We start from the raw sequence: 24,337 nt of genomic DNA, 5'->3' as shown, positions 1-24,337 counted from the left end.
CAGTAAGCTTGTTGGTTTGTTTATTTTTGAGACTGTTATCCTGTAGCCCAGGCTAGTCTAGAACCCATGATCATTACGCTTCTGCCTCCTGAGTGCTGGGGTTATAGGCATGTGCTGCCATGCCTGGGTAGAGAGGCAGCTAACATTCTCACTCTATGTCCTATTTGTGAATTGCTCAGATCTTAAGAAACAAGTGTTCAAAGTCAGTGGATGGTGCTGAGGCTGACGTCCATGCTGTTGTAGATGATGATGATGTCTTCCCGCCGTATGTACTGAGGCCTGATGATGGGGGTCCTCGAGTCACGATCAACACTGCCATTGGACACATCAACAGGTGAGGGAGGACACGGCTTGTCAGTGTCATAGGCTGAAATCTGTCTCCGCAGGTAAACAGACTGTTCCCAGTGATGAACCACCTCCAAGATGGGATAATAACCACAGTGAGATAGCTCAAACATGATATCACTTCAGGATATCGTAACCAAAAATGTATAAGCTGGGTTTAATCATGCGAAAAATCTTGTAGAAACTCAAGTTGAAAGGCAGACTTCAAGGAATAGGCCTGCAGTTTTCAAGGGTTGCAAAACAAGGTCACTGAGGTCAAGGAAAGATCAAAGATAGGAAGATGTGACAGCCTGGGGTGACCTCTGATCCCACACTGCATGCTTTGACTACTTTTTTGTGAAAGACTGTTTTTTTGTGAAACATTTACTTCTTTCTCTTACCTTTAAATGAGATTTATCTTGATATATAAAATAGGCCTGTAACTGTTTTTCTTTGTTCTTTGTAATGTTATCAGGTTAGGAAAAAATTTAATTATGCCTAAGTCCAAATTAACTCATAATAATGATATTTAATTGCTAATGGAAAATTCAGCACCACACAATACAAAACTTTAAAGTGGAATATGTTCTGTGCCTGTTTTACTTGACTGTTTTCTGTGGGGTCCTGTTTGCTGTTAGTGGAGAATGAACGGTGTTTGGAATTGGACTTGTGGGTGTGACTTATACCTTCGGTGGGCAGCCACTGGGCCCAGGCCTCTTTGTTGGCAGAGCCAAGCATCTGCTCACATATGTATGTTGCATGCACACATTCACATCTGCATTGCTGTCCATCCCCAGCTTCTGCTGCCTCCATTTTTACTGTGGCTCTAGGTCATTCTAGAGTTCCTGTTTTCCTTACATTTCCCTCTTCCTGTGATGAGAAGTCTGACTCACTGTACTCAGGTGTGATGTCTGCTGCTGTCTGCTGGCCCCTCTTGTCTTGGGAGCGCCCTAGGGGTTTCCCTGAGGGATCTGCTGGTTCTCCCAACATCCTCTGTCCATGTACCTGCTTCCTACTTGTCACCATACTGCGATACACTGATGGCGTTTCTGGTGTCTTGTTCCTTCAACCCAAGGCTGTCCTGATATCTTCTTTACCTGTGCCATGGCTGTTGGCAAGTGTAAGATTTGTAAGATACTAGCACTTCTGATGCACTCTGCAGGGCAAACATGGAAATGCAAGCTTCAGTTTTAACTAAAATAAGATTAAATGATGTAGTTTCCTAGTTACACACATCCATTTCTAATGACCAGTTCTGTCATAGTCAGGAGCAACAAAGAACAGTTCTCATGCAAATGACAGTCCAACAGGAGCCCTTGTGAATGTTGAGACAGTTTTCTATCAATCTTTCATTTATAGGTTCAACTTCAGAATTCTTTTCTTCACAGATATTGTGCTCGATTACCAAGTGATCCGTTTACGCATCTAGCTCCCAAATGTAGAACCCGAGAACTGCCTGATGGTACATTTTATTCAACTCTTTATCTTCCGATTAACTCACCTCTCCGAGCCTCCATTGTTGTAAGTTAAGAAAAAGACATGACTTGCATTGAAGTTTGAATGCCATTGTCTAGCTTCTCTAAGACATCTAAGTTATACATTTGGTTTTAAATCTGCACTCTGAAAAATCATTTCTAAGTTGCATATTCAGCTCTAGGCTCAGGTTTTTTGTTTTTTACAGACTATACCCTATAAACTGTTGGAAGTTTATTTCCTATGACCTCTGGAAGTTCCCTCCAGACTCTTAATAATTTGAATCTTTTTGAAAAATTGGTTAGTTGTAGCTTTGCCCACAGTGACACAGAAGTTTGAGCTGTTCTGACTGAAGTCTGCCTTCTGTAACTACGGCCCTTTCCTTGTTTCCAGTACTCATTTGCAGATGTCCCAAAATGCGTAATTTGAAGTCCACAGAAAAGCTGTTCCATAGGGATATATATGGTAGCTAGTTCTAATGCCTACCTTTTTGTTGTGAGTTTATTGGCTAATGAAAATAATACTTTAAAATTTTATTAAAATGCACATTTACTTGAAGTTGTAACATCTTAGTTATAAATTCATTTTTGGCTAGATGTGGTTTTAAAAGATGGGTACTTCCAGACTGGGGTGCAGTTTAGTGTTAAGAGTCCTTGCCTGTGTGTGTGAGACAGACCCTGGATTCCAACCCAGCACTACCAAAGTCTAAAACAAAACAACTAGCAGGTTTGAAAACTCTTGGTATTTTTGAACTAGGGCAGAGGTTTCAAGTTTGTTTGTGGGGTTGGTGAGCTGTAGCTAGAAAATGCTCTGTTGTTGTTTCAGGGTCCACCAATGGGCTGTGTGCGATTGGCCGAAAGAGTGGTAGCTCTCATTTGCTGTGAAAAACTGCACAAGATTGGTATGTAAACATGCTTGGAAAACCCATATGAGTGAAAGAAAGGTGGCAAAACTGTGTATCAGAAGCACATGGAGGCCTCTGCAGGTTTCTGGAGCTTGTCAGGGCCTAGACGTGCTGCTTTTACTATACTTCGGTAGGTCCAACGTGCGTTTTCTGTACCTCAGAGACCCCACAGAGCTGGGCAGGGCTGTTGACTTTTCTAGCTTCACTGTAAACAACTGCCACCGTTTGCTTCTGTTATTGACCCTTTTTAAATACATAAGAATGCTCTAACTATCGATTCTGAGCCAGCCACATGTGTGTTTACTGTGTTAGTCTGTGTTGGTGAGGAAGATAATTTTTTTAAGTGGAAAGCTTGTGTTTAAAGGGGATGTTTTGGATTTTAGAATTTGTAGTCTTGCTCATGTGAACATAGTGTCAACATGGGGCCCCTAAGTTTCACCTGCTTTGACGTTACAGAGTTTGTAAAGGTTTCTTTATGTGTGTGCACGCTTATCTGCACTCATGTGTTAGCACCGTGTGCACGGCCTGGTATCTGCAGGACAGATGAAGGGACTGGATCCCCTGGAACTGTAATTACACATGTTTATGAGTCACAGTGTGGGTGCTGGGAACTGAACCTGGGTCCTCTCCACGAGCAGCCAGTCCTTAACTGCTGAGCCATCTTTTTTACCTTTAAAAGGCAAGGGGGGCTTTAACTGCCATACTCTTCTTAGATCAGTTACTCTTTGGAAAAATTTTAGTTTGCTGACCTAAGCTCTTTTAAACATCTTAGGTGAACTGGATGAACATTTGATGCCAGTGGGGAAAGAGACTGTTAAATATGAAGAAGAGCTTGACTTACATGATGAAGAGGAGACCAGTGTTCCAGGGAGACCAGGATCCACAAAACGAAGGCAGTGCTACCCCAAAGCAGTTAGTATTGGTTAGAACTGAATAAAAATCAGTCTTTCTGATTTTATTTTCTGCTACATCAAATCCTAAATCTCTCTGCTCAGATGTTGTCCAGGTCCTGTTAAGTGGCCCATCTGTGCATCTTTGCTTCTTCCTCTGACTCCCAAGTTCTCCAGACCCACCTTTTCTGTTGTTTGGTTTTGTCATGCCTTTCCAGATGATTCTTGAGCATTTATCAAATTATTCAAACTATCAAAGGAGCTTCCTTGATTTAAAAAGACACATCCTTTTACTTGCTTACTTCAGTGGTGTGATTTTAGTTTTATTTGGCCCTGTTCAGACCATGACTCACACAGTGAAGCAGGCGGATGGAAAGGCTGCTTTGCTGCTGATGGCCAGGTCTATCAGAAGGTGGAGGAGGTTGTGCTGGGAGGAGGCAGAGGTCACTTCAGAGCGGCATCTGACAGACCTCTGATGCCCCAGCAGAGCTCAGCTGTCAGCATCTCACGCTTGACAGATTGATCTTTAAAGCACTGATACTTTTAACTCATAAGGTACCCAGACAGAAGCAAGCTTTTTGTTGGTTTTATCTTCACCTAAATACATGGTTATTTTGTTTTTGCAGTTTTTTCTTTACATATCTGTTCCCCAGCTAGGCATTTTTCAGGATTTAAAAATCACGCCTTTTTTTTCCTAATTCTGGATGCCACCCACTCTTGTGTAAAACTTTCACCCCTGTACTCACTTGAGTTCTAATAAATGCCACCAGTGACGTCCCCTGAGGTGCGTGCTCTGCCTTGCTGCCTCCTTGACCTACCCATCTTGTCCTCTGAACTGCCTCTTAGCCCGTGGGTAACAGTGTAACTGAACTACCAGTGCAGACCCCAGCCTATGAGTCTGTTAAATTGAAAGCTGAGAAACTCTGAAGTAGTGATCACAGTACTGAGTCACTCGGAATGAGAGCTGCTAAGAGCTGCAGTAGAGCCGAGCTGGTCACCAGCCTGATTGCTGGACCTACATGATAGGAGAGCACCGACTCTGATAGGCTGTGCTCTGGTTGCCACAATAGAGGTCATATGTGTTAAAACTGACACTGGTTTGCAAAAGGTAACCATTGTAGTAACTGAGGCAAACATTATCTTTCCACCCCTTCTCTCCCTGGCCTCTCTTCTCCTTCCCCTCTTGCACATTTACCTCAAGTAAATCTATGTTATACAATTCCATTTGTACTGAAAAATATTTTTCTTCCCATTGGTCCCAAGACAGTGTGATTTGTACAGTGAAAAAGGTATTTTTAAATAAAATAGTTTTAGGAAAAATACAGAATATCTGAATGCCATATCAAGTGATGGGGTTATATACAATATTAAAAATAGGTCTACCTTTATTTTCTGATACTCTGTGCTGAGTAAATAGTTTGAAAACCCATGGAATAAAAGGGTTTCAGCCAGAAGAAATAGATCAGATGATTTAATTTTTTGAAAAGACTTTTAAAATACTTTTGATATTTCATAAAATTGTTATAAGCAGTGAGTGTATAGTAGCATAGTAAGCTTAGGCCTCTGTGAAGTCTTACACTGAGTGTCTTCTGAGCTGCTGCTGCTTTGTTTAATCCCACAACCAGAAGTAAATGTCTTTTCTTGCCAGCAAAGGCTGCTGATTGTATTTGAGCATGATGCTTAATTCTTCTTTCCAACTCTAGATTCCAGAGTGCTTGAGGGAGAGTTACCCCAAACCAGATCAACCTTGTTACCTGTATGTGATAGGAATGGTCTTAACTACCCCCCTTCCTGATGAGCTCAACTTCAGGCGGCGGAAGCTCTACCCACCTGAGGACACCACCAGATGCTTTGGGATCCTGACAGCCAAACCCATACCTCAGGTACCCTCATTCACGCTGGCTGTTGAAAGTTCCTCTTAGGACATAGAGATTGAGTTAACTAATGTCATATTGACTGAAGATACTCACTCTTCTTTTTGCTAAGATTCCTCACTTTCCTGTGTATACACGCTCTGGAGAGGTCACCATATCCATTGAACTGAAGAAGTCTGGTTTCACATTGTCTCAACAAATGCTTGAGCTGATCACAAGACTGCACCAGTACATATTTTCACATATTCTTCGGCTTGAAAAGCCTGCCCTGGAGTTTAAACCTACAGGCGCTGAGTCAGCATACTGTGTTCTACCTCTCAATGTTGGTAAGAAGGGGCCTGCTTGCCAGGGTTTGCTTTAGTGGACAGTGAGTGATTTGCTGGTGACTCGCTTACTGTGTATCCTCTGAGTCCTCTTCACTTCCGTAGCTGTTGACTCACATTAGTTACCTTAAATAGAAATCTTACCTGTGTTATATTTAACATGCTAAAGTTCTTTTCTTCCTGAAGTTAATGACTCCAGCACTTTGGACATTGACTTTAAATTCATGGAAGATATTGAGAAGTCTGAAGCTCGTATAGGCATTCCCAGCACTAAGTATTCAAAAGAAACACCGTTTGTTTTTAAGTTAGAAGATTACCAAGATGCAGTTATCATTCCAAGGTAGGTGTTTCAGTGGGAAGGGAAAGGCAGTGGTGTTTGCTTCAGGTGTGCTTCTGATGTAGCCGTGGGTGTCACCGTCACCAGCATGGAGAGTGCAGCCAGGGCAAGCATCTCTCTATCCACATCATTAGAAACAAACCCAAAGAGTACCACAGATGAAAGCAGGGACTTTGTGAAAAGTATTACTTCTTATATAGATAATGCTGATAAGCCTTTTTAAAAGTCTCTATTCCCTTAGTTCCATAGTCTTACTGAAGACTTTGATTGGGAAGAATGTTTGTGCCCTGAGCTTTCCAAGACAATTGTTACTCAGCCTGTGGAGGTTGAGAAAAGGACCACCTTACAGAAAGTTAGGGAGTGGAATCTTGGGGCATGAAATTAAGTCAGAATACTTTACAAAGCATTAGAACGCTGACTGCTTAACTGACTCTGGTTTATATTCATTCATTCATGTTCCTGCCCTTTGCCTTCACTTTCTACCCCATCCAAGACTCACATTTTACAGGTTTCACTAGACCATCATTATCATAGGCAATGGAATACATCTTTTGTATCAGATACCTCGTATTTAACATTAGTAATTTGCAAAGGATTTACTCTGTTGGATGTCTTCTATTTTGATTGTATTGATGAAACACTTGCAGGAACTATTTAGCTTTTTATATTGTCAAGGGAAAGACATTTAGAAGAAGAATGGGGGGAAATAGGGAACTTGTTTTACTTAACAGAAATATAATTTAATTGTTTGAATTCTTAGTGATATGTGTTTCCTTATTAAAATAGTTGTGTTTTGAAGACAGTTGATTTACACAAAAGGCAACTTGGTTGATTTTCTTTGTTTTTAGATACCGCAATTTTGATCAGCCTCATCGATTCTATGTAGCTGATGTGTATACTGATCTCACCCCTCTCAGTAAATTTCCTTCCCCCGAATATGAAACTTTTGCAGAATATTATAAAACAAAGTATAACCTTGACCTGACCAATCTCAACCAGCCACTGCTGGATGTTGACCACACATCTTCCAGGTAAGAGCTGCAGAAATGATGTTTTGGTTGTACAGGAGGCTTGCTTTCTAGGAGTCAGGGCCACGTGTGGTGAGGGCTCATTGCACCTCTGCCTACTCATGGACTCTGACATCAAAAGACCCTTTGCACAGACTTGCCCATGCTGTTAAGGATTCTGCTGAATGAACTCCTTAGGCAATTTGTAGGCACATGAAAGTTGGAGTTCTAGCCACTGCGGGGCATACTTTGGTTAGCTTTTTTGATAAAATTGTTCTGGACTTTTTATAGACTGAACCTTTTGACACCTCGACATTTGAATCAGAAGGGGAAAGCACTTCCTCTAAGCAGCGCTGAAAAGAGGAAAGCCAAATGGGAAAGTCTGCAGAACAAACAGGTAATAAGTGGCTAACATGGTTAATATTCTAAAAATTGGTTCTTTTACTTTTTGTGGTTATAATGTAACTACATCATTTCTTTTTCTCTCTGTAAGCACTCCTATGTACCCTCCTTACTCTCTTTAAAATTCATGTCCTCATTTTCTTTGTGTGTGTGTGTGTGTGTGTGTGTGTGTGTGTGTGTGTGTGTACAACCTGCTCAAGCATGGCCTTTTTTTAAAAAAAAGTCTCAATAACATCAGTATAGCAATGACTTGTGAATTTTGGAAGATCACCATGGGTGTTGATTTTATTTATTTTGAGCATCCTTGTTGGTAAAAATTGAGTTTTGCTGGTCATTAATGCATCTTGGAATCACTCTCCTAAACCCCAGTGTAAAGGGTTGGTTTTAAAAGTTAAATAATATTGGCATTTATGATTTTCATCATTATGTCTTAGTTAAGTTGGTCTTTTCATTATTATTTGATTTGCTTTATGTTTATCAGCCTGTGCTTTTCTTACTCAAAGATACTGGTTCCGGAACTCTGTGCTATACATCCAATCCCAGCATCACTGTGGAGAAAAGCAGTTTGTCTCCCCAGCATACTCTATCGCCTTCACTGCCTTCTGACTGCAGAGGAACTAAGAGCTCAGACCGCCAGCGATGCTGGCGTGGGAGTCAGGTCACTTCCTGCGGATTTTAGGTAGGCCTGTGTTGCCGGTCAGAAATTTGATATGCAACAAAGTGGAATTAAGTTAAAATTGTATTTTATTTACAGTTTCTAAAAGATGAAAATGTGGACATTTAACACTTGAAAAGAAATTGTACTGTGTTTATCCCTTAAGTAGCAGTGTAGATCACTGGGCCCTTTGTTATTGTCAGGTTAGAGAGCGGTGAGCCCTGAGACAGGATCATTGCTCCTTTAGTGGTGATGCTGAAATGAGGGTGCGAACAGTTGCTGTTCTCAGAACTAACCTCATGTCAGTAAGCAGCAGCCTCTGCTTGTTCTTATCCAGGTTACTTTTTTCCTGTTAGTGAAGTTCTGTATACAAAGAAATTTTTGTCGTAATAACTGAAACTAAGTTTGGTTCTCTAGATAGTTGTAGGGGTTGAAAGGATTTTGACATAGTAATGTTAACAACAATCACAGTTATGATACCTGTGTACTTGACACAGTGCATCACAAGTTTAAACAACATGCTCTGTGGCCCACGCCGAGATAGGATGTATTCACTTCATTTCCAAGAGCAGAAATCTGGAGGTGAGCCACTAAGTCAGTAATTACTGCAGGACGTCCATGTTAAGTCTTCTCAGCCAGTTTGCTTTGGGCCCACAAGCAAAAGTCAAAGCAGTACGCTGCTGTGCATTAGAACCGACTATGAGCAGAGTCCCAGTAATGGTCAGTTAAGCTTGAAAAAGAAATTCTAAGAGTTTTCCTCTTAGGATGACTTTTAGAGTTGCTTGCTTTGTTTTTAACTCAAAATGTTGCTTTTCTGAGCTTACCCTTTGGATGGTTGATAGAAAGTTCTAAAAATGTCTTTGCAGATACCCTAACTTAGATTTCGGGTGGAAAAAGTCTATTGACAGCAAGTCTTTCATCTCAACCTGTAACTCCTCGTTGGCTGAAAGTGATAATTACTGTAAGCACAGCACAACTGTAGTCCCTGAAAATGCTGCACATCAAGGTGCTACTAGACCCTCCTTAGAAAACCATGACCAAATGTCTGTGAACTGCAAAAGGTTGCCCGCTGAGTCACCTGCTAAGCTCCAAAGTGAGGTTGCAACGGATCTTACAGCAATTAATGGTCTTTCTTACAACAACAACCTTGCCAATGGCAGTTATGATTTAGTTAACAGAGACTTTTGCCAAGGAAATCAGCTGAATTACTTCAAGCAGGAAATACCTGTACAACCAACTACCTCATATCCCATTCAGAATTTATACAATTATGAGAACCAGCCCAAGCCCAGCAATGAATGTCCTCTACTGAGTAATAAGTACCTTGATGGGAACGCTAACACATCTACCTCAGATGGAAGCCCCGCGGTGTCCACGATGCCAGCCATGATGAGTGCTGCTAAAGCACTCAAGGACCAGATGGACTCTGAGCATAGCCCTTCTGTGGGGTACTCCTCACGGACTCTTGGCCCCAATCCGGGACTGATTCTTCAGGCTTTGACACTGTCAAACGCTAGTGATGGGTTTAACCTGGAGCGGCTTGAGATGCTTGGCGACTCCTTCTTAAAGCATGCTATCACCACGTATCTGTTTTGCACATACCCTGATGCCCATGAGGGCCGCCTTTCATATATGAGAAGCAAAAAGGTAAGGCACAATTCTTATTCTGAACTGTTGCTTCTTCAGTGTGCCTGAAAACAGGGCAAGTTTCCTATGGGGAGCTCTCCATGAGTCACTGCGGCTGCTACTCATTCTAGTCTCTTAGGGCCAGCAAAGCCCATGGAGGCATTGCCCAGTAGGTGACATGAGGGTATACCGATGGTACAGCCAGGCTGTGGGGTTGACCCATTGGTAAAAGTTCAGTTTAAAATAAGCCTCTTTGTGCAAATGGGGAACTCCTAGACCCTGAGGGGGTGGAAATTGGAAGGGTTCTTTGGTTAGGAGTATGCTATTAGCAAGCGTGCGCATTTGAGTAAGATGCAGTCATTCCAAGAGCTGCACTCCATCCATATTTCAGAGAGCCAGGCAAGGGAAGGATATCAAGCTTTATCCAATCAATATACATGGGTTGGATCATTCACTAGCCTCAGGTATTTAGGAAAGTATGTCTGAGACTAGAGGCCACACCTGCTGGTCGCCTTCCCAGTGTTCTTAAGACAGGACACTGGTGTGAGGCCTGACAACTGTGACTGTGGATGTGGTGGGCAGTGACAGTGGCAGTGTTAGGAGGAAGACATTGAGGAAGCTCTCAGGGCTCCTTACAGGAGGAAGATCAGTCAGTGAAGACAATTGAAGTAAGAATATCAGGTCCTCTTTAAGCAAGAAAGACTATTTTAACATTTCAAAACTTCATTTAGTTATCTGTTCAGAGCCTTTCACTTGATTTCCTGCAGAAATAACTATTGTTTCCTCTGCCTGGTGTCAAGGTGGGTTCAGCATCCTCTTCTAGACAGACCCTGACCAAACTCCAGCTTGCCAGTCTTAACACAAGCGTCATGCTCACTGTATAGCCTGTGTCTTTGCTCAAGCTTGCCCTCCCTCCCTGTGTGTGATCGTCCTCATTGCCACCTGTTGTTTGAATTTTGCCTCATAACAAGTCCTTATTGTATCTTTTCCACTGAGCATTTCTCTTGACTTAGAGTGTTTTCCCCCTATTGCCGTCTTCCTTGGGATGCTCTTAAATAGCATGGAAAGGAAACCGGCATCTGTGTATATTGGTTCCATGGTGCACAGCTGAGAGCTGTGTTGGCATGGGGTGTTCCTAAGCAGAGCTGCCTGCCCATTGAAAGCACCCTTTCTCAGTCTCTGCATGGTTTCTACCAGACTGTAGCCAGTGCTGATTGTGGGTTCCAGCTGCTGGCTAAGTAGTATTTGAGGTACGTGGGAAGGGCTCCTGGAGTATTCCAGTAAGGTTTTAGAAACTGGTTATAAGATTGATGAATCCTAGTTCCCAAGTGAGAACTAGACAGAAACGTCAGGTTTTAAGTAAGTTAGGGACATGGTAGCGCCATTAGGAAGAGCGAAAGGACCAAAGGAAGATAATAAAGCCACCTCGGCGTACTGTGCACCAAATGCCCTTCAGCGCTTTTTACTCCCGTGCTTTGAATGCTACCCACAGCAAAAGAGCAATATTTGAGAATGTTAGGATTGGCGTCATATTGGTGCTTTGTTATATAGTGACAGTTCTCACCTTAAAGCATCTTTGTTTTTACTCATTAAGAATATCATGACATGTTGAGTTCCGGGGTCTTGACATCTGCTCCCAGTTCCACTTGTCATCTTGGATTTTATAGCATCAGTCTGTGACTTAAAACTTTGAAATTGAACTCTTTCTTTGACTCACAAGGAGAAGAGTTTTTATGGATTCCATTTGGATCAATTATTTAACACCGAAGGATATCCAATACTTGGAAATTTAGAGTTGTTTTAACTATGTAGTCCTTGTAATTGGTAACCATTTGTGCAATCCAAAAGCATTGGCAAAAATGTATCGGCATTCTGTGTTTTCCAGCTGTGACCATTTATGGGTAAGTGCTTGTGACTCTTTTCTATCGAAGGTCAGCAACTGTAACCTGTATCGCCTTGGCAAGAAGAAGGGATTGCCCAGCCGCATGGTGGTGTCGATATTTGACCCTCCTGTGAATTGGCTTCCTCCTGGTTATGTGGTAAACCAAGACAAAAGTAACTCAGAGAAGTGGGAAAAGGATGAAATGGTAAGCTCTCAGTATGGAGCTTTTTTTGTTTTTTGTTGACTCAAGAATTTTGTTCTTGTTTTCTTTCTGCTGTATGTTTACCATGTAGTAGATATTCATGTGTTGGCAGGCTATCTGTGACTTCAGAAATAGTGTTGGTTTTGGTGCAGTGTGATTTCTGTTACTGTGCCCCCCCCCATTCCAGAGGCATAAACTTCTGTTATGTTTTCACTTAAAAATAAAATCCGAACCCTCCTACACTCTCATGTTACAGAGTACTGTAGCCATTTGCTGAAGTGACTTTGCAGTGACCTGTGATCTCCAGGCTGTGTCTGGAAGAATTCAGTTCAGCACAGACTGACTTGGGCAGTGCTAGCTCGGGACTGTTCCTCTTGCCAACTGCACAGGAACTCGCCATGTGGGAAGGTGCAGTGTGCTATAAAGACTTTAAGCCTTGCCAGAGCCTGGAGACTTCTCTTTAGCAGCCACAGCTTCCTTTGTCTTGTCCTAAAGCCACCAGGGGGCAGCTGGGAGGCCTGTGCTCCCTGGCTGGTGGCTGGGAGTTGTCTTGTACTTCTTTGAAGTTTCCACCGGCTCAGGCATCTCCGTTTGTCAGATTTATTTTGTATTGATGGCAAATGGGCTTGTGTTATTTCATTTTTACTTCCGGGTGATGATGGTAACAGCACTTCTTTTACAGGTTTATAAATAGTACCTTCACATGCCTTGTTTCTGATGGTTTGTCTCAGTGAGTCTGTGGGTGGTATGGTCTCTGAGGCTGCTCTGATGTAGGCCTGCATGCTGAGTGTATCCGTAACTCAAGTAGGATTTGACTTATCGCAGAAATGCAGCTTAGTTGGAAAACATTGAGTTTTTTAGTGCAAGTTAAGTCTGAGGATGGCATTTGTTATTAATTTATAATATACACATATACACATTTGCATGTATATATACACATACACATACCTTAGAAAAGTGTGAAATTTGAACCTTAGAAAAGTATACATCATTTCTATAAAGCACGGTCCAGCAGGCGTCCTCTTCTGTCTGTATATTTAATCCTTTAGGTAGCAGTGACATGCCAGGGCTTTCCTGAGTTACATGTTACAGCGTGGACTTGTTTTCTGTCCCTCTCTGCCAACTCAGCACTAAAAGACTGAGCAGGCTTTCTTCTGATGCTTTTACACATACTCAGTTACTGGGGAGTCACAGAATGGTTGTGGATTGTGTCCTTCTAGTTTCTTCTGCCCCTGGGTCACACCTTGGTCTCTGAATGCCTCCTAGAAGAGAGAGTGGGGGCAGCTCAGATAGACAGCACGGTCATGCCCTCCCTGCCACCCCCCCTTCAAATGTCTCTTGTACTTTGGAGCGCATTTTTGAAGCATATTTTTTTCTTGTGAAAATGAGGACTCTGCACAGTGCCAGCAACACAAAAGACAGCCCAGGATCACTGGGTGGCAGCATCATGTTATAGAAACATGATTTATGCAGAAACTTCGCTGTTTAAAGCCTCAGGCTAAATAATTTAAATTTGGCCCATTTTGTCTTAAGACCTAAATAATAAAGCTGATATGGTGGCACATGCTTTTTTCCCATCACCTGAGACACAGAGGCAGGTGGATCTCTGAGTTCAAGGCCAGCATGGTAAGTAAACCCAAGGCTACATAGTTAGATCCTGTCTCAAACAAAATAGACAGAAACAGACAATAGTCAAAGCTTTTTGTGTTATCTTGGAAAAATAGGAAAGTTTTGATAGGATATAGTTTCCTGAGATTTGCCAGGAGCTAAGTGCTTTGCCTGCATGTATGTACCTTATAGATGTTGGTATCTGCAGAGGCCAGAAGAGGGCGTTGGATCACCTGCAGCTGGAGTTATAGGTGGTCATAAACTGCCATGTTGGTGCTGGGAACCGAACCCAGATCATCTGGCAAGAGCAGCCAGTATTAATATCTGAGCCATCCCTTGAGCCCCGGTTGATGGTTTGGTGTTTTTTATTTTTCAAATGGGATTTTTTTTTGGGGGGGGTGTATTTTTTTAGTGATTGAATGTGATTACATGGCTAGACTCAATGCTGTTCTTTTTTCAGGCAAATACAGAGTTTCTATTTTTTTTTTTGAGTCAGGTTTAAAATGAAATGTATGCCTATTTTAAAATCACATGGAAAATAGTTTGAAAGCATTTTGTTCCAATACTCTGGAAAGTTGTTCCAATCAAAGTTGAAGTTTACTGTCCTGCATTTGCCCCCAAGTAGAGTGAGTGGGGCTGTGCATGCATGAGTTTGCCTTTATGGCGCTGCAGAGATTGGGATCTTCCCAGCATCGCAGATGATATCACTGCTGAATTACAGTTGTCACTCAAAAACAAGCTTTTGCCAAAGAAGTTGGAATTAGCAAAGACTTTTGACAGAAATGGGATTGTTATGTTTCACGTTAGCCTACATTTTCTTCTGCTTTGTCAGCCTGAGAGGGCCCATTGGCCTGAGTACTACAGCTCAGCAGAAGGCGGAAGACTCTTCCCAGACTCATACCCTCTTTCAGTGGCCACAGTCATGTTTTCATTTTTTAAGCAAAGCAGTTTAGTCTTACATTGTAGCAAATGTTTTGTTATTTGAAGTGGAAGTAGAGAGAAAAACTATTATAAAACCCTTCTATAGTTTTTAGTGGTAAAGGTTTTTAGAAATAATTTTGTCTGCTTTTATATTATGTTCTTAACTGAAAAGATAATTTCTACATCTGGAATTTCATTTTGTTGGTTTGAAAGTCAGGCAGCCCCATTTTCGAATGCTGAGCGCTGAGTGGAGACTGTCGGCAGAGGGCTCTTCTGTCCCGCAGAGGCAGCCGCTTAGTTGTCGTTCTGCGTGGTGGACGTCAGTTTTAACTTTACCCTTGTTCAGAATTCTCCACTTACAGATTTATACTGGATAAAGGTCATTTTATAACTTAGAAAATGAACATTCAAAGAGCATGTTTGGCTTTGTTTATATGATTAAATAACTTATTTTATGTTAATTGAAAACAAATGGCCATGATTTTTAAAAGTTGCCTTTTAGTATTTGTGGTTGTCATTTGAAATTATCCATAACCCTTGCTTTTATTGAGTTTCAAACCCTTTTAAAAACAGCAGCTCTGTCTCCCCTCCTTCCCCGTCCCCGTTTCAGACAAAAGAGTGCTTGCTGGCTAATGGCAAACTGGGTGAGGACTGTGAGGAGGAGGAGGACCTGCCATGGAGGGCTCCCAAGGAGGAGGCCGAGTATGAAGACGACTTCCTGGAGTACGACCAGGAGCACATTCAGTTTATAGACAGCATGCTAATGGGGTCGGGGGCCTTTGTGAAGAAAATCTCTCTCTCTCCCTTTTCAACCTCTGATTCTGCATATGAATGGAAAATTCCCAAAAAGTCCTCCTTGGGCAGTATGCCGTTTTCCTCAGACCTTGAAGATTTTGATTACAGCTCTTGGGATGCGATGTGCTATCTGGATCCTAGCAAAGCCGTTGAAGAGGATGACTTTGTGGTAGGTTTCTGGAATCCATCAGAAGAAAACTGTGGCGTTGACACGGGGAAGCAGTCCATTTCTTACGATTTGCACACGGAGCAGTGTATCGCAGACAAGAGCATAGCGGACTGCGTGGAGGCCCTGCTGGGCTGCTACTTAACCAGCTGCGGCGAGAGAGCTGCTCAGCTCTTCCTCTGTTCGCTGGGGCTGAAGGTGCTCCCAGTCATCAAAAGGACCAGCCGGGACAAGGCCTCATACCCTGTGCAGGAGAATGTAAGCAGCCAGCAAAAGAGCCTTTCAGGGAGCTGTGCTGCTGCAGGTGGCCCCCGTTCCTCTGCAGGGAAAGACTTGGAGTATGGCCGCTTGAAGATCCCCCCGAGGTGTATGTTTGACCACCCAGATGCAGAGAAGACCCTGGACCACCTGATATCTGGGTTTGAAAACTTTGAAAAGAAAATCAACTACATATTCAAGAATAAGGCTTATCTTCTGCAGGCTTTCACACATGCCTCCTACCACTACAACACTATCACTGGTAAGGAGTCTCAAAACAGGAGACTTTGTGTCTTGTTTGCCCTTGCAAGAATAAGATCTATGCATGCACAGTCTTAGTGCTCAGTGCGCATGGCTGGGGGAAGAAGTAAAAGAAAGCAGAGCTTGTAATGTCCCTGTCTGCTGGGGGTGAGAATGCTTGGTGATGTGACTGCTGGGGTGTGGCTCCTGTCCCCTACACATAGTGCCGAACATGCGGCACGTTGAGAAACTGAGCTCTGCTGTTTGCTCCCTAGATACCTTTCTTAGGCTCATTTGTTGCTTTAGCTTCTTGTTTTACTTGTTTTATATGAGGGGTGTGCTTCTATATTTTTTTCTTGTTCCTAAACAAAGGCACCTCTCCTCCTGCCTTTTTAAATCTAAAGATGAGAAAATTAAACAAAACCATCCAACAGGAAGGGCTCATCCCTTCCCGCTGTGCGGTTCGTTTTCTCCTTGATTTAACAATCTCCTGATATCTAAGAGAGTCCCTAGAACCAATCAGCGTCAGCTTGTGAACCCAGATAAAGCTTATATCTTGCTTTTTGTACAAGAATATCAAGCATATCAAAGCAAAATAAAAAGCTTATAGTTTGGATGGTAAAAGCCATGTAGGTTAAGGCCATTTACAAAATATTAAGCCTGACAGTGACAGTAAATCCTACTTTTCTTTGTGGTGAGGAATGGTGTGGTTTCCATCCATTGCTGGAGACTATGAGGCCTGCGTGCTAGCCTGGCTTGTATCTTTCTTCCTCTCCACCCACTGGGTACTCTGGAGCAGGCTACTTCTGTCCCAGCGTCATTTTCTCAGCTCAGTGGATTCTTTTAATGGCTGTGAGGAAGTCAAGGTGTTCCTCAGCACTGGTAGCTTTTTTCATCCTTTTTGTTGGGGTGTTTCGCCCTGGCACACAGTTCTTTCTTAGTCCCGTGGTTTGTCAAGTCCAGTGTGTCTAGTTTGGGTTGAAGAGTCATGTTTTCCCTGCTGCTATCCTGTCACCTGTAACGTGGAAGTGATGGCAATGGACAGAAGGTATGTGTGCCACATGTGGCTTTCCTGAGATGCCAGCATGGCGATAGAGACCCAGGAGTGATGCCCGTGCCTGCTGGTTACTGTGGTGTCCAAGGGGAGGGAGCTAGGACTTGGACTGCATCTGCAAAGTGGCTTTCCCCCTCCAAAATAAGCATATCGTTTGGACACTGGAAGATTATGTGACCCAATTTATGTATAATATGCTTTCTATGACCATTAAAACTTGTAGATGCATTAGTGAGTATGTGCTCCATAACTTCATTAAGGAAGGTAAATGAAAATGACCTCGGAGAAGTCTTTAAAGGAGCTGGACTGCAGCTTTTCCAGCAGCTCCTGTGCAGACACAGTATGCAGACATGCATGTGCTCATGCAGGCTCATCCATTGCACTTTGGATCTCTGCACAGATTGCTACCAGCGCTTAGAATTCCTGGGAGATGCGATTTTGGACTACCTCATAACCAAGCACCTTTATGAAGACCCTCGGCAGCACTCTCCAGGGGTCCTGACTGACCTGCGCTCTGCCCTGGTCAACAACACCATCTTTGCATCCTTGGCTGTGAAGTATGACTACCACAAGTACTTTAAAGCTGTCTCTCCTGAGCTCTTTCATGTTATCGATGATTTTGTGCAGTTTCAGCTTGAGAAGAACGAGATGCAAGGAATGGACTCTGAGGTTAGTACTGTTATACTGTGACCTCGGTGCTGAGGTTTGAGTCCTGACTAGGCCAGGACCAGGGTGCCTACATGCTGCCTGATCTCCAAGCAGGACCAAGAATGACTTGCCTTGCTCAGGTAGGCCTCTGAGACGTGGCTGTCATTCAGGCAAGGAGCCTTGGTTTGCAGTTACCTCAGTGGGGCTCCTACAGCAGGCATAGAAAGTTGTACAAGTACAACTCCTCCAGTGCCCCAGAGTGGCCTTTGCCTGACACCACAGGATGATCTGTTTCTGTCTTTTCTAAGTGGGTCAGAAATAGTTGGTGGCATCTCAGGTAAGCCTCACAAATGTACACTTGCATTGTTGAAGTGGAAACTCTTATTGGAAAACAGACTGAAGTTTGTAAGCTTTGGGTGCTGGGAGGCATCTGCCGCTGGGCAGTGGTGCTTGGCTTAAATAGGTGCATTGCTGCTGCGCTCTGGCTCTTTGTAGGCAGAGATAGTGCTCAGCTTCCTGAACCCGGTACCCAAAGAGCTTCCATTCTGGTAGAGGGTTTACTCTTAGGTCACTGTTCTTAGTTAGTTTTTGCCAGCCTTACAATCGCTGCAAACTGTTGGGGAGTAGTAAGTCTGGGGCTGAAGCCATGGCAGCCGAAGAGCAGGGCTCACGCTCCTCTGCGTCTGTTAGCAGTCAGCCAGACTCGGGTGGTGAGGGCCCATCCTGTGTAGATTGCTTTTTCAATCTTTACAGATATTTAAGCTCTTAAGTTTGAGGAGTTCACTAAAATTAAATTCAAGGTCTCTTTTGATGCCACTGAGGGGCTTGTCAGCTCTGCTAGTTTTTCTTCTTTCTTTTACTGCCCTGTGTCTGTATACCAGCTGCAAATATCTGGCTTTTCTAACTGAGCTCTTTTGTCTTAAGGAAGTCTATGTTTCTGGGTCTGCCAGGTTTGACACTTTCTTTCGTCCTTGAGCCATGAGATATGGGTGAAGAGCATCAATATTGTAAAATATTGACTAATTTGTGTACAAATTAAAATTTTCCCTTTTCCTTCATTTTCTTCTACCATAATTTGTGCTTTGTTGTTGTTCTTAGAAAATATAATTAATCAAAAAGATTTGGAACTGTCTAGGTATGCTGTCCTCACGTCGTCAGCATTGGCCTTTGCTAATGAGTGCAGACTTGATGTATACAGAGGCTGGAGCTCTGCACACTGCAGCTGCCCCTCATGTGGTGTGCTCGCAGCTGGGGTGAGGACTGGCTGCCACCGTGATTATCTGGAGATGGCCCAATCTCTTAAATGATCCTTCTCAGGGGTTAGGCAGCTTTAGCTAGTGTATGAGTGTGACACAGAGGCTGGTTATGCAGATAGCTGTGTCAGAGATGGACAGACTGACTGAAGAGTTGTGGGCTTTCCACGGGTGCTGAGTATCACTGTCTGTCAGCTGTGCTGTCATGGTGAGTGTAGCTCATGTTTCAGTGACAGGGAGCCCACAGGATTTCTCTGCCCTAAGAGTGGTGGCCTCTAACCTCGTCCCCACACTGTTGCTCTTGCTAGGTGCTGAGGAGCGCCTTTTCTGAAAAAGGCAGTTATTTGGTTGCAGGTGATTGTGACAATAGTTGGTTGTAATTCTGTATTACACTTCATTTCTGTTCTAATTTACAAGTGATTTTTCCTTTGCTGGGCATCAGGTACTTGTCACTTTGGTTCTTGGGAAGGTGGTTTTGGAACACCCACTGCCATGAAGCAGGCACACACGGCGTTAGTTACTCTTATTTGTTAAATAGTAAAAGGCGGAAGAGAACCCAGTCTGGAGATAGCCTTTGAAGGCTCCTATTTGACAAGTCACTTTTCTTCAATAGCTTAGGAGATCCGAGGAGGATGAGGAGAAAGAAGAGGATATCGAAGTCCCCAAGGCCATGGGGGACATTTTTGAGTCTCTTGCTGGTGCCATTTATATGGACAGTGGGATGTCTCTGGAGGTGGTCTGGCAGGTGTACTATCCGATGATGCGGCCGCTAATAGGTACAGTGTGGGCTCTTTCTCCCTGGTGTATATAAGAACACTATTTAAAATGCTTCTAGGGCCTTTAGTCACCTTATATAATCTTTTATTTTCATTATAGAAAAGTTTTCTGCAAATGTGCCTCGTTCTCCAGTGAGAGAATTGCTCGAGATGGAACCAGAAACTGCCAAGTTTAGGTAAGTGGGGCGTGTGCCTGAAGAGCTAGCGTGGCCGTACCTCGTGCTCTCAGGAAACCGTAGCTGCTGACTGAGAGCGCCTGCGTGGCCTGCTTCCCCCAGCTTCCAGTCTGACTCACTGCTCTTTCCCTTTTTGTTTTCATAAAATGAAGCCCAGGGAGGGCGGGAGGAGAGAGCAGTCTGTGTGTGATAAGGCCTGGTACACACACAGTCAGCTCACAGGACGGACTTGGCCCAAGAGGGCTAGAGGTGCTGACTGACAGTAGCAACAGACTTCTGATCCCTAACTCAAACTGTCTGGGGTTTGCAGCCCAGCAGAGAGAACTTACGACGGGAAGGTCAGAGTCACCGTGGAAGTGGTGGGAAAGGGGAAATTTAAAGGCGTCGGCCGGAGCTATCGGATCGCAAAGTCTGCTGCAGCACGAAGAGCCCTCCGCAGCCTCAAAGCTAACCAGCCTCAGGTTCCTAACAGCTGAAGCTTCCAGACTCACAGGCGGCAAGGCATCGAACCAGAACCACAGCAACACGTCACAAAGGATGATTCGAGCTGACACAGCAGAAAAATTGAAGGCAGAATTTAAAGTTTGATAATGAGATAGATAACAGAATAAAAACATTTAATATGTGTATAAACTCTTTGGAACTAATTGTAGCTTTAGTTTTTTGCGCAGACACAATCTTGTCTTCTTTACCCACCCCTGCTTTGTTTAGTCACAGGAGTGCTTTAATGCTGGTGTTTATTAGCAAGTTTTTAAAATAACTTTGACAGGTTTGTTTGTTTCTGTTTTTACATTTAATTTCTGTCGACTTTGCTTGGTGTTGGAGGCCATGGAGCTTAACCCTCTAACAGTCCTAGAACTGGGGTATCCTGACCTCGCAGTCCCTCCACACTAGTGCCTGTCCTGCGGTTGTCAAGCCCAACAAAACGGAGCAGTTTGCAAAGGAAGCAAACGGTATTGTGGAGGGCAGTGGAGGAAGGGGCAGGGCTGGCCCAGTACTGTTGCACGTAATACTAAGGCACAAGTTTTGAACGTGTCGGCTGTTGGTGAGTTGAGGCCAGGTTTTCAGATGCCACACTGTGCTGCATAGAGGGTTCTTGCCTTAAAAGTGAGGACTTGATAGTTTGCTTTCTTCTCTTGCCTTTTCCCTTTATCTTATGCTTTGGATGAGATGGGGTGGCAGCTCACTAGAGCACCTGCAGTGGAACTATTGCAGGTAGGATTTCTGTTGCGTGTACTAAAGACATTCTAAAACTCAGAGTGAGGATATGGACTGTTAATGCATCATAGGATATGTGGCTAGATGCCAAGTTTTCCAGAACTTTCTGCCAGGTAGTCCCAGTGGTGGAAATGCTTGCCCAGTAGGCCGTTGTTTGGACAAAATGAGCCTGAGATGCAGTACACCTAGACATGTACTAGAGCACATCCTGACTGTGCTGTCGGTGTTGCCAGAGTCACCAAAGCTGTGCCGTCAATCCCATGGGGTCAGTATTGAGGCGGACTGCCAGGACTGACCTGTCTGGGGTGAAAGTCACTAGTTTAGGTAAACTAGGTTGTTAGTTCATCTCAGAATCAGAAACTGAAGCTGTTTAGGCATTAGCTGAAGTCTTGACTGGGCTTGTGGGCCCTCTTCACCTACACACCTCAGTCCCCCCTTTGCGTGCATTTTCCCGTTGGTGCTATGTTTATGTATCATGCTTGAAGTTTAATTTTTTGCACTGTGACTATAATACCTCTTAATTTACATTTTAAAAATGCTATATGGGTTGCTCATGCCCTCCCGCCGACATACAGGAGAGTTTTGCTGCAATTAGCCCTATTACGCTTGAAGTTTCAGCAAGCTGAGCCGGGGTGGCTCGTGCTTCCCATACATCTTCTGAGGCTGATCCTTCATGTAATGCTGCACTTAGGTTCCAGTCACCTTTTGGCTTCACTACACCATCCGCCCGAGAGATGCCATGTGCGTGTGAGCACTCGGGCTGTCAGGAACCCCACGTGAGGGGGAGAGTGAGCTTCTCCAAGGATTATGTTATTGCCCATATGAAAATTGGGATCTGAATTATTGTTTGGTGAAATTAATTTGGCTGACTCATCTTAAATATTTAATTCTAATTTGAGATTGTAATTGTCTATTTGATTTAGAACATCTCTCTCCCCCATGTGCGCGTGCGCGCACGCGCACGCGCGCACACACACACACACACACACACACACACAAACCTTAATGCAAGACATCATAGCATGTGCAAACCAGGTGATCTTTTGAATGTTGTAGCTATAATTTGTACAGTAAGATAGTAAGTAGGGTGGGATTGTGGGAGGTGGAGTTCGTTGTCCTATCACAGTCCCTTGGCAATTTATAAACTACCTGATTCTCTGCATTGTGATTCGTGCATTTATGTCCTGGGATGCCCTGGCATCCTGGCACCAAATCAGATCGTTTTACAGTTCAATTCGTGGTGGAAGAAAATGCCTCAATATATTTTGTAACCATAAGGAGAGTATTTTTTTGTTACTATTAAAAAGTTCAGAATTGGATATGCTTAGATTATCCATTCTCAGGGCTCAAATTTTTTGCCACTATTCAGAATGTTGTATCAAGAGCAAACTTGGGCTGTTTTTCTTTTTCTTCCTTCTTTCCCTCCTTCCTTTTTTTTGGGGGGGGGGATTACTGTTGGATAAAAGTACCTGATTATTAATTTGACTCACAGTTTGAATCATACTGTGATTTACCCAGAGACCAAGTTGGAAAAAAATCTAAGTATGAGTTAGACACATATGATGATCAGGAATGCATTTGTGTTGGGGAGTTGTCCCCAGGCTCACTGGTTGAAAGGCTTTGTGTTTTAGAGAAAAATTGTTCTGTCCCCTCCCTTGACGACTTTGTGTAGCAGGAGGAGGAGAACACAGCCAGTGGCCGTGAGGAGGAGCAGCTGCACAGGTCCTGTGGCTGTGTGCGAGCTTGTGGGGGGCTGCAGTGTGGGGGCGTCCCTGTGGCCCCGTGGCAATCCCAGCCATGCAGAGTGAGTGAGGCCCTGTCTTCTGTCGGGCTGTATTCATGCAGCACAGGCTGGCCAGTGCTCTGGAGGCTCTGCCTGGCCTCTGGGTACTCGTGCTTAACCCAGAGGGGAGGCCATGGTTGGGCCTCGCTGCGCTTCTGACCTGACAGCATACGGGGATACCTGCAGATTGACACACACTTGCCCACTTTAGCTATTATTATTATTTTGTCTGTGGCATTTTCTTCTATCTGTAAGGTGAAAGCATGGCAGAAATTTATTGACTGAACACTTAATTATGCTTTTTAAATGTTTTGATTACATTTCTTCTTTTCATTTATATTATGTGAAATGATTAAATTTAGAATAACCTCTAACACTCCTATAATTATCATTTAAAATACTGATGTTTTTATTTTCTCAACAGTAGTCCGTCCTCAGAAAGATGCAGACATGCTGTGTAATTAGCAGGGACTTGAGGTTGCTTCGGTTCTGCTGTTCAGTTCCCGTGTGCAGTCGCTCACCAGCAGCCAGACAGTCAGAAACACACAGCCGCCTGGTTTGCTTGTAGGGCCTGTTGATTTCAAACTGCTCCCTGCTCTGTGAAGGGACCTGATTCTCCTGCACAAACGTGACGCTGGCAAACTGAGGCCTTGCACCTTTCTTTCACGGACCCCGAGCTGAGCCTTCCTGCAGTGGCGTCCTTAGCCAACTGTGTCTGCAGCGACTCTCGGGGCTCTGTCTCCTCTGTGCTAACAACGTCCAAGAACCCACAGCTTCCCACCTGCTGATTGCTTCTCTGGAATTTAATTATTTCTCAAATTCTGTATTTTTATTGTACATGAGACATTTTAAAGATATGTGTACGACCCAGGATAGTTGAAATGACTGTGAAGGTGGCTGGTCTGCCATGGAGACCACGTGCTGTCCACGGGCAGGGAAAGCGATCACCTCAAACTAACTTGCAGATATTATTTTATCCATTATTTTTTTTGTCTGCTTTTCTTGGATAAACGACCACAGACAGTTAAATGTCATGAATGGCCCCAGAATTTGCCTCGGCTGCTGGTTCCTTAGCGAAAGCACAGAGGTGAATGGGAAGAACACACTTGCCTTTCTGCTGTAAATAAAGGGAAATGACGAGCGAAGTCAGGCTGAGTGTTCTGACAAACTAAGTCCATCACATGCTGCAGCTTTTTTAAGAAACGTATTCCTGTACACAGCTATCCCTGCAGAGCACCCACGGACCACAGTTGCCGGTAGCTTTTCTGTTTTGTTTCGTTTTGTTTTTCTTTTTAATAATTGTAGCCAATAAAGTTATTGTCTGTTGACTCTGTGTCTTTATCTTTTTTTTTTTTTAAATGTTTTTACTTAGTGCAGCGTAAGAGGGTCTCCAAAGGTTTTCATTCCGTAGAAAGATTGCGCTCATGTTCTCCTGAGATGGCATTACACAGTAACAGTTGTCCTCTTACAGCCTCCGATGGCGATGGCGCTGTGCTTTACTGAGGTCCCACCATGGATTGATGTGTGCCAACTCTTGGATTA

At 43.6% G+C, this 24,337-nt stretch overlaps 1 protein-coding gene across 3 annotated transcripts in view; it reads left to right on the top strand.

Annotated features, from left to right (window-relative positions):
- The window catches only part of DICER1 (dicer 1, ribonuclease III), a gene marked incomplete at its 3' end in the record, with an annotated part of 61,274 nt that extends 37,151 nt beyond the window's left edge, over positions 1–24,123 (top strand). For all 3 annotated transcript variants that reach the window (XM_080933913.1, XM_080933912.1, XM_080933911.1), the window contains 17 exons: positions 180–334; positions 1,713–1,845; positions 2,623–2,698; positions 3,474–3,613; positions 5,295–5,474; positions 5,578–5,791; positions 5,975–6,128; positions 6,974–7,156; positions 7,424–7,529; positions 8,038–8,213; positions 9,056–9,836; positions 11,747–11,902; positions 15,039–15,909; positions 17,342–17,610; positions 19,456–19,618; positions 19,719–19,794; positions 20,105–24,123. In XM_080933913.1, coding sequence (XP_080790039.1) covers positions 180–334; positions 1,713–1,845; positions 2,623–2,698; positions 3,474–3,613; positions 5,295–5,474; positions 5,578–5,791; positions 5,975–6,128; positions 6,974–7,156; positions 7,424–7,529; positions 8,038–8,213; positions 9,056–9,836; positions 11,747–11,902; positions 15,039–15,909; positions 17,342–17,610; positions 19,456–19,618; positions 19,719–19,794; positions 20,105–20,270 — 3,999 coding nt within the window. The remainder of the gene's footprint in view (positions 1–179; positions 335–1,712; positions 1,846–2,622; positions 2,699–3,473; positions 3,614–5,294; positions 5,475–5,577; positions 5,792–5,974; positions 6,129–6,973; positions 7,157–7,423; positions 7,530–8,037; positions 8,214–9,055; positions 9,837–11,746; positions 11,903–15,038; positions 15,910–17,341; positions 17,611–19,455; positions 19,619–19,718; positions 19,795–20,104) is intronic.
- Between the last annotated feature and the right edge of the window lie 214 nt (positions 24,124–24,337).

Source organism: Micromys minutus (assembly GCF_963924665.1).
Source record: "Micromys minutus genome assembly, chromosome: 1".
Taxonomy (NCBI): Eukaryota; Metazoa; Chordata; class Mammalia; order Rodentia; family Muridae; genus Micromys; species Micromys minutus.
Note: the sequence above shows the minus strand (reverse complement) of the source record. Positions and strands in the feature narration are given on the sequence as shown.